This window comes from Bradysia coprophila (genome assembly GCF_014529535.1).
Source record: "Bradysia coprophila strain Holo2 chromosome X unlocalized genomic scaffold, BU_Bcop_v1 contig_35, whole genome shotgun sequence".
Taxonomy (NCBI): Eukaryota; Metazoa; Arthropoda; class Insecta; order Diptera; family Sciaridae; genus Bradysia; species Bradysia coprophila.
This window is the reverse complement of record NW_023503325.1, coordinates 1,836,087-1,846,399: the sequence shown is the minus strand read 5'-3', so window position 1 is coordinate 1,846,399 and position 10,313 is coordinate 1,836,087. Positions and strand designations below refer to the sequence as shown.

Below are 10,313 nucleotides of genomic sequence, written 5' to 3'. Positions count from 1 at the left end.
CTATAAATAAGAGCCAAAAGAGCTTGTATTGAATTATATTTTTCATAAAGAATTGTTTTATCTTGTGCTTCAAGTCTATGAACCGTATTGAGTGAACTAAGCGTATACTAAGTTAAGAACAGGGGACCAGTCAAGAATGTTTCGTTGCATTAAGAGCGTACACCGCATTAGTAGGGACACACCAGACATTGGTTAAAGAAAGTCTGAATTTGAGCGTTGAAATAATTTTCGTTTATATCGTTGTGCGGCAATGCGGCTCGATCTCGAAGCATACAATAAATTTAACCGAATTTTACAATTTTGGCACTTAAGGTGCACTGTAGAGGGCATCACTTTTCTATCATTGAAATAACAGTTGGAACGCGTACAATAATTCTATTTCATTCAATGACTTTAACTTTTGCAATGAAAGTACAAACTAGGTATGTTGTGTCCCCTGTCCATACAAACTGGAGGAAATGGCAGTTTCATAAAAACAAACTTACCTCTGAATGAAAATCACAAACATTCAATGAAAGTATACTCTATAGGTATGGACTAATGTAGTCTATACATGCTACTGTTTGCGGCCATTTGGCAATTTTAAACGCTTTATAGTTCATTGTCACGCCAAAATAGGCCATTTTTTGTTTCCAAAACTTTGAATTATGTTGCGAAACGAAAAATAGCCCATTTTGGTGTGACCATTTGCAAACCCCTTAAGAGCAATCTTCACATGGCAAATTTGTAGCCTACATTTGGGCACAAAAATGTTACATTTTTGACGATAATATTGCCCTCGCATCCTTTTTGGAAAAAGTAAAAGCATCGTTTGGTGCTGAACACGAACTTTGACAACCCGAACAACGACAATTTCATCCACAGCAATGTCGCTTACGTGATATTTCATACAAATCGAGCAACGTCGCCAACGCGATTTACACAGAGATATTATTGAAGTTATGGTTCTATGGATGAAATTTGACAATTCATATGGCCTTGGAACAAACCTATCATTGAAAGGTGAGTTTCTTTATATGAAATCGCTATTTCCTCCGCTCCATACACATTTTGACATTAGACCATACCTATAGAGTAAACTTTCATTGAACTTTTGTTGCTCAGCTAATCTTGTCAAAATTAACTTTTAGTGGACCTGCATAGTCAAAAAATCGTGCATCTTACAAAATCGTGCATCTTACAAAATCGTGCATCTTACAAAATCGTTGTATGTTGTTCCGTATCTACTCCTGATTCGAAATTGATGTGAGGCCAAGACGGCAGCTCAATAGGTTTGTTCCAAGGCTGTATGAATTGTCAAATTTGATCCATAGAACCATAACCTCAAAAATATTTGTGTGTAAATCTCGTAGGCGACGTTGCCATATTTGTATGAAACATCACGTAGGCGATGTTGCTATGGATCAAATCATCGTGGTTCGGGTTGTCAAAGTTCGTGTTTACAGCTATTTCGAACAATCCTATAGTTCTCCTGTGAGCGGCCGTTATATCACGTTTTTTCTATGATTTCTTCTCTAAGCGATAAGAGATATCAATCCACTTCCAAAGGATAAGTTATAGAGAAAAATCTAATTTTTTTGTGGAATTTATTTTTCGCCATTGGTCAAAGTCGAAAAAAAAATTCTTAAAGGAAAATCCATGAAACCGATAGAAATACTGTAAATTCGCAACAACCTTTTTCGGATGTTTTATATAGAATTTAAAGAGCTACATTTTTGTTTTTTTTTTTTTTGTTTTGAAATCGGGCAGCTCGTTCCGGAGATATGTCCGTAACAGTGAAGTCGCCACATGTTCTTCATGTAAAAATACATCGAAATTATTATTAATTTAAAATAAATAATTACACGTATTTATTGAAAATCAACTTATAGGTGGGTTTTCTGTTAATTTTAGTAACTTAAGACGTAACCGAGTTTCATATTTACACGGAAACATTCTAGAATTTAAGGATTTTGAAGGATCTCTTAGTTTTTTTTTTGCATTCTATTCAGGATTTATTGAACTGTTGAGGTGGTAGTGAGTCAGTTCCTAAAATTATGTCACTGCACATGCACATAATGTTCCCAGCTCTAGAACGTAAGTATTTTGAACGAATTCTGAGGTTTTATTGCCTTCTGGATATTTGGGACTGTTATATTATGCAAGTTCTTAAAATTTCACCACTTTACATGGTATACCATGCTCTCAGAATTTGAGTAAATTGAAGGATTTGTCAAGTTTTTCTGGGTTTCCTTCTGGTCTTCTGGTCACAAGTTATTAATCTCATTTTTGCATATATTTTTGAAGTATTGTGCTAGTGTTAGCTTGCATGTAAAGTGCCAATAGAGTTAAATTTATCAGCTTGGATTGGAGATCAGATTGGAGGATTGGAGCACGTCAACGCACTACAAACAGTCACCAGAACAGAACGCTGTAGTCACAATTTTTCTCATAAATTTAGTTTTTTATTTCCACTGCGGGACCGTTCAAAAAATGTGTTCTATGTAAGCAAATTTAGGCCGTCCAGTAGCTTAAAAGGAATCTTCATATGGCTAAATTGTTGCCCACATTTCGGGGCAAAATTATAATTATGTTGATGATCTTTATGGACTCGCATTCTTTTTGGAAAAGTACGACCATCGTTTATTGGTATTGAGTTTTCTCTGAGTTAGGTTAGCACAAATATTTAAATTTTTACAGAAAACTAACACATTTTAACACCAAACGATGGTCGTACTTTTTATAAAAAGAATAAGAGTCCAAAATTATCATCAAAATAATAATAATTTTGCCCCGAAATGTAGTCAACAATTTAGCCATTTGTAAATTCCTTTTAAATTTTAAAGAAGTGGATTAGACTGACAATAGTATATGTCATGCGAATTGAGATATGTCTCAATTACGCGCCCTTACTTGAACGCGGGACCTCTATTATCTTTTCTTCAGTTCGTTAGAACAAACAATAGTACATTTCGGTATTTTCGAGGGAGAACCAACTGGCTAAAATGATGAATACGTTTAGGTGTATGGAAATGAACAGATCATCGTGAAAGCATTTTGAAAAAAGAATCGTCATGCCAAACTAAAATTTGGAACTGCTATGTTGCAGCTTCCGGCATTTGTGACTCATTTTATTAGACACATAATCAATGTCTTCGAAATTAGCTCTTTATTGGTGAAATGACAATAATTGTCTTATCACAAGAGTACTATTTGATCTTGAGGGTGCATTTTTTTAACATAAAAGAACGTTGGCTCTTTCTAAAATAGAACAGATCAACCCAGCACACTGTTAATTATTGCGCGGGAGATTTTAAAATTCAAACAAAAAGGAAATTCCGGTCAATTATTTGTAATTTCATAAATTTCTCGATTTCCCATCAATTACTATTTACCCCGGATACTCCGGCAATTCCTTTGAAGGTCTGTGGTCAATTACACGAATCGTTTACCCCTTTGGGTATTTTGTTGTCTTGCGTCCATAAAATTCGAAAAACTGTTTTTTGTTTCACGATAATGAGTCGTTTTCTGGCCGCAAGACAACAAAAGACAGGTCGCAGAGCGACTACGATGCAAGACGTATGTTTGCGAAATAATTTAAATTACGAAGACCAATAGCGCGCCACAAATTATTCGACTGGGTTTTTCTTGCTGGGAGTGATATGACTGTTATTGACAGATTTTACAGGCGCTTTTTTAGACTTTTTGTTGTTTTCCTACGCGAACTTGTGTTCTACATTTGAAATTGTGTTTTGAAAATTAAATCTGAAAATAAAGCACGGCAACGGAACTAAGCCGATCGAATGCATTTAAAATGAATGAGTTATCGAGTGTCGAAGAAATTGATTTAAGTAAAATGGTTGACGATAAAATCCAAATGGGGAATCAACTCCAAAAGCGCTTCCAACCATTCATACACATCGATGGAGCAATTAAAATCCAGAAGAAAATCAGTCGCGAAATCAAATATTTGGAAAAGGTTTGCATGACCAACACGGTGCATTCAAAGTGGTTAACTAAATTTTAACCTGCAGGCCAAATGCTCGGGAAAAATCCAGCACAACAACGTTCTCTGCAGCAATTTACCGAATTACGAGTGTTTAATCAACACATTGTATTCGTGTCGAAATATCAAGAACCTCGACTATCCCATACACATCGTGGACCGGGAATTTCCACTCCGAGTCGACATTATCTGCGATAATGGCTCGACCTGGGTGAAAGGTACACTTTTCAAGTTTTCATAAATATCTCGATGCGTTCATTAACCCCCTCCATTGCAATCATTGAATTTGTCTACTTGCAGTGATTGCTCGTAATCCGAAATCGTTGAGTGACACGGCACAGGGACGATCGGGTTTCGGAACCAAAACAATATTGGATCAGGCTGCCGAATTTGTTCAGGCCGCACAAGAGAATCAGTGTTTCTTTCGACCTCCGAAAGTAAGTGAGTAAAATTTTCATGACTCGGTGCAACGCATTTTTTGCTGCGATTACACGGATATGAGGTGTAAGTTGAAGTAATACAACCAAAACCCACAAAATGGTAATGTGTTCCTAGTAATGGGTTAGAGGGTCGTAGGCATACCCAAATTAATTTAACGCTCTGAACAAGGTTCCTTACTTTTTTAAATTTTTACCATCTGGTTCCACGGATCCCATGGCACCCAAGGCAACAGAGAGAGAGAGAACTGATTTAGGTAGCAATCGGTAGGGTTTGGAATTATGATAGCAAAGGTAAATGAAATTGGTGCCATGGGTTCAAGGGAAACTGGTGTAGACTCATTGAAGTTTAAAATCTACGATTTTTGGAATACCGTGTACGTTAGGAATCATGCTGTGCAAATTTTGTAATTAGTTATTATTAGCAGTGGTGAATGATAGATTCTAAATGATATCTTACCCTAACGCTACCCCTCAAATTGCATTCCCATATAGTATCATTGAATAGAACAAGAATCCATAACGGTCGTCCTCGTCGATACCGGCAGCAATAAAGTTGCTTTGTTCGTTTTCCACTTCCTTTTGTGTTTCCAATTTTGGTATATTGAGTTATTTAATTTGTTGATTGTTATCGTGTTCGAATCAATCGAATTTCTTTAAACTTCTTCAAATTTCTCTGAATTTCACCGTTTCAAGTAGTTCTAACTGACTACTGCTGGTGAATTTCCCCGAATTTCCCAAACGTTTGCTGGTTTGCCCATAACCTGTTAGCAGGGTTGATTGATAGATTCCAAATGATATCGTCTATGGAGAGATACTAAGTTCTACTGACTTAAACACGTCCACAAAGTACAAGATTGAGAATAAAATTCATTGAATTCATTGAATGAAATAGCCTCGCGCTGTGGGTGACTTCTACTGTTGCATTTAGTTCGTTGCTGAATCGTAACGTAAAAAACCCCGTCGCTGGCCTGAATCATTGACTCTAACAGTTATACCAATAGATGGCCACTTTGAGCCTATCGAGACTACCCACCCAGATATATAGGAAATGTGAATCTGTATCTTATTCTTTGTTTTGTTTGTTCATGTACCACCCATTCAATTGAGTTAGTTTCATTATGAAGTTATCATGAGCTGTTGATATGTCCGTCATTGATACACTGTCTCAGTGTCTTTTCGTAAAAGAACCCTTCGACCAAGACTTCCTCTCTCAAACACAAACCATTTCTTCCAGGTAATCTTCGAATTCGCTCACAAAATTGACGATGATTTGGCTGCTGAATTGGAAGATATTGGCGTAACGATATCGCAACTGCCATTGCCTACGAATAAGAATGCAATTGATGAGCAGGATGATGAAATTAGTAATTTGGAGAACATCAATAAAATCGATAAGCTGAATTTAGATGTGACAACAATGTTGGCATACGTTAGTGCATTAACCAATGGATCAAATTTCGAATTTGCCGATAGAATTTTAGCGCAACAGTCAGCACTGGAAAGAAGTCTTCCGGTGAAGTCGATGCTAGACAAAATTTTTGAGGGTAAAAACGAATGATTCGCGCTCCGTATCGATCAAGTCACATAGTCCATTCATTTTATCCAGGTAAAGAACTGATTTGCTGTGAAACTGCATCGAAAAGCTATAACGAAATTTGTGCTACGGTGGGCGGACCGCAGGAAAAAATTCGTGCAGAACAATTCGTCAAACGGATAACAGTGTTACCGGATGTGCCTATACCCGCTGAACTAGCAAAATTGAATATCAGTGGACAGGTGAAGCCGCGCAGTCTGCTGGTGTTTTCGTTCGGAATAGCGCACAAAGCGTTAACAGTAACAGCGAATAAATCGTTCATTCGATCGGCTAAGATGCAGGTGAGTGTCGTTCCATTCATCATGACGTTGTTCATCGACTAAAGCATTTTTGCCACTATCGAAATCATTACATGTCGTGCTGTCCGATGCATATTGAGAATCTTAGTCTGTTGTGCTAAGCATGGGAAGTAAAATTCATATGCAGTCTGGTAGTCTGGCAGAGGGGCCAATAATCGTATATTTTGAGTATAACAGTGAGGAACTATTTGCCCAATTTTCCAACTTTTTCAACTATTTTCACTTTAAAGTTGCTGATAACACTTACAAGTCCCCTTCTCATGAATGAACTGAAATCCTCGTATTGCCTAATGAAACGCCACAGTTGCAGCACAGAACTAAATTAGTAAAAATAGTTTCTCTGCATCCATACATATACTACCGACAAATGTCAACTTTTTCCATTCATCAGACATCCACATTCACTTGCGGTTATTGTTGTGGATTCTCGGTTTTCTTCACATATAACGAGTGTCCGTTCTTAAAAGTATTCTCTTCATCCGATTTATTTCCATTATTTTACCAACATCTCCTACAGCAAATTATTATAATTGACACCAGCGTCACCTCCGCCGTCATCATCACCTCAAACAATTTATTCAATCACCTTATTTTCAGGGCATCGATATTCCTGCATTTCTACATTCGGCCCGAGCACTTTCTGAGCAAAAGGAAATCAAAGCAACACCGACGACGGATTAGAAGTGAATTCCCAATTGGAAAATGTGATATCATGCAATTTAGGCAAAATTAAAACATAAAAAAGGAAACAAAATTGAAGTTTGACCCTTATCGGATCTTAGTGAGGCCAGTCTGGGTAAAATTGGCAACAGTGGAGCTTCTGTAATCTACGCAGATAATGAAAGGGTGTCAGGACAGTTCAGTCCCAGCGAGTGAAGTCTTTAATTCGCTAAGATGTGGAGGAAGAAACTGATACTTTCGACAATTTTTAGCCGGATTAAATACCTGATGACATTAACGGTAATTGTCATTCTCGGTTATTTTGGAACGTTTGGACATTTTTGTTTTGACAAAGTTCCACTATTATAGCTTTGCCTTAGACATGCACTGCAAACGTTCCACTCGTCAAAATAAAAATGCTCAAACAAGGACATAGTCTACTGCGTCAGGACTAGTTCCAGTTATTGGTTATTAGAAATTACAGTCGACAAAAATCCACCAAATGAGTTTATTGTTTATTGGCCTCAACGCAGGCAGAATACAGACGCAGGTAGTAGTGGATCATTCAGAACATTCAGTGTATCTTGGGAGAAAATTCGAACATACTATTACAGTGTAGTAACTAGATATCTCGTATTACGATTATTAAAAGTACCTCCGGCCGAAGCCATTTTATTAATTTATTAATTTTATTAAAAATGACATCAGCCCCAGGAGCACTCAACCCAATCCATGTACTACTTTTCCTGAGAAAATACCTGAAGAATTAAAAACGTTATATTTCATGTTTCTGTCAGACCGAACCGGCCACACATCGAGGGGAGACGCACTAAGGATTAAATGGATTTAAATCCATTTAATCCCATGTATTTCTTGGATTAAATGTATTAAATGGATTAAATTTGAAGAAGTGCGTGACCCCTCGCCACACATAACGAAAAGAATATATCTGAGGCCGATCTTGGAGTCTTGGCACCAAAATCTATCCTGGGATTTATTCAAAAAAATAGTGCCGACTACTTCCTTTCAATCGATCGCACGCAAATAACGGAAGTTGATAGCTTCAAATAGCTGGGAAAGGGAAGCACAATATCAAAAGATGGTGGCGCCGATGCAGATGTTCGATACCGAATTCAAAAAGCGCGACAGTCATTTGGAGCGGTAAATAACATTTGGGGATCATCACAAATTTCAAGGAACCTGAAGGAAGATACGCATTTTCACGACAAATTGCCATATGGTTGCGAAAAGTGAAAGGTGACGGGTTCAATAGAATCGCAGATCCAAGTTTTCGTGAACAAATGTTTAAGACGCATTTTGAGAATAATTTGGTTGAACGTTATCTCGAACGTTTGTGGAATATCGCCGAAGTTGAAGATATGGCAACGATGATTAGGAGAATAAAATGGAACTGGATCGGACACACACTACGTAGACCCAACGACGACATAGCGAAGGCTGCGCTAGATTGGAACCTGTTAGATTTATGCAATCAATACAACTCTTACATTGAATCACTGGCTAAGCACAATAAGTAGTAGTAGCCTGTGAATTGAAATTTACATAGTATGTTCTGATTTAGGTTTAAATACGAAAGTTTGTTCGTGGTTTAAGTCACTTACTAATAAACGGTCTAAGTGTAAACATGTCGTTTTATTAGTAGTTCGGATTGGAATCACATTGAACTGTTACAATCAACCTGTGACAGACAGTATTATTATCGGGTCTATTACTTCCATAGATCAAAGTATTTTTAATCTGTTGATTTCAAATCTTGTACTTCAATTTTTTTAACATGCGTTTGACCTTATAAAGGACCATATTACCCAGAGCTTGTCATTATTTTTGTCGTCGTTATCGATAACAGATCCGTATGTGACAGGTTAATAGACAGCGCCAGTTTTCACTGGAAAGGGTGTCAATAACTCTCGCTGTATAGTAACTGTTATGTGTTCTACGGAAAGTTGTGGTGCTCGTTGGTGCTATGGCAGCGCTGATGGAGACTCCAAGTATGGCGGTTGATATTGTTAGCCGCATCCGCCACATAGATGACTTTATTGAGCTCTCGGAATGTCGTACTTGTAGCGCTTTCAATTGTTACCGGATATCGATCGCTGTTGGACAAAAACTGATATTTTGTAATAGACGAACGATTCCAGTTTGCTGTTCGGCAGCACAAAGAACATGGGCTGTGCTCGGTCCTTTCCGGAAAAGAAAGGTCGGCGTACCGAGTCTGCTTGATCTTTCCAACTCCATTTCGATATGTACAATCCTGTTTTGACCCGTGTCAGTATTGATTTGACGGTATTCAGGGTTCGTTAACAAATTGCTGATGGCATTGTCGGCGTCTTCATACGACATGCATTCTCTTTGCGTGAGCAAATTGAGAGATTGGTACAAAACAATGCAATTGAAGTGTTGTTCCAATGTTCTGTGTAGACAACTGCAAAGACAGTAGTAATCGCCGATTGGTATTTATCGTACAGAAGTCAAATTTTTCCACAAGCGTCGGTCAATGCGGTCGATTGATACTCAAAGGACACAATGGTCGATAGTAAATGATCGACGACTCGATCGAGCACGAGCAATGTTCAAGTCGATAGTTGTATTTTGCAATAAGCCAGGTTTGATGGAGATGCAGTGGTATGAGTTGTATGAATTGAGTGGGAGTGTTGGACTAATGCAATTAATGCAACTCTTACATTGAATCACTGGCTAAGCACAATAAGTAGTAGTAGCCTGTTGAATTGATATTCACATAGTAGGTTCTCGTTTAGGTTTAAATTACGTAAGTTTGTTCGTGGTTTAAGTAACTTACTAATAAACGGTCTAGGTGTAAAGATGTCGTTCTATTAGTAGTTCGGATTGGAATCCGTCATTCCGTGAAATTCCAATAGAGACCGCTGTGTAACAGAAAGAGAGGACGTCCTACTGGATTACAATTAATAAAGGTAAAGTTGATAGAATTATATAGGATTTTGTTGACAATATCTCGTTCTAAGTTTCGAATCATTGATTGAAGAATGCCATGTAGATTCAAGTCGTTGCGTTCTTAACCCGAACGTTTTTGCAAAGGGGATCACAATGGTTGCCCAACACTCATGGATTAACATATTAGAAACCCACCACCAACTAACGAGATGTAACGGACCAGTGGAAACGACTGAAGATGGTTTGACCACGCTAACCTCTGACCGCCACTGTATCCGGAGGTCTAAACGGCATTTTATCTCCACTTTCGCTTCATGCGATCCATGGGAAAGGGATGAGTAATTATGCTCTGTTTGTTTGTTTTGGTGTTCGTTCTGCATATTAGATAACGCCCACCCCTGGAA

The 10,313-nt window shown here is 37.9% G+C and overlaps 1 protein-coding gene across 1 annotated transcript; it reads left to right on the top strand.

Moving 5' to 3' along the window:
* Positions 1-3,632: 3,632 nt before the first annotated feature.
* Positions 3,633-7,061, top strand: LOC119069434 (UPF0415 protein C7orf25 homolog). Its single transcript, XM_037173491.1, has 6 exons — positions 3,633-3,958; positions 4,014-4,203; positions 4,286-4,422; positions 5,660-5,969; positions 6,032-6,300; positions 6,916-7,061. Exons 1-6 carry the CDS (start codon positions 3,794-3,796, stop codon positions 6,997-6,999), a joined length of 1,155 nt encoding a protein of 384 aa, XP_037029386.1. The 5' UTR covers positions 3,633-3,793; the 3' UTR covers positions 7,000-7,061.
* The last annotated feature ends 3,252 nt before the right edge of the window (positions 7,062-10,313 follow it).

Coding starts and splice junctions, on each gene's coding strand:
- LOC119069434 (XM_037173491.1), top strand. CDS start 3,794: ATGAATGAGTTATCGAGTGTCGAAGAAATTGATTTAAGTAAAATGGTT. Junction 4,204..4,285: donor TGGCTCGACCTGGGTGAAAG/GTACACTTTTCA, acceptor GTCTACTTGCAG/TGATTGCTCGTAATCCGAAA. Junction 5,970..6,031: donor GCTAGACAAAATTTTTGAGG/GTAAAAACGAAT, acceptor CATTTTATCCAG/GTAAAGAACTGATTTGCTGT.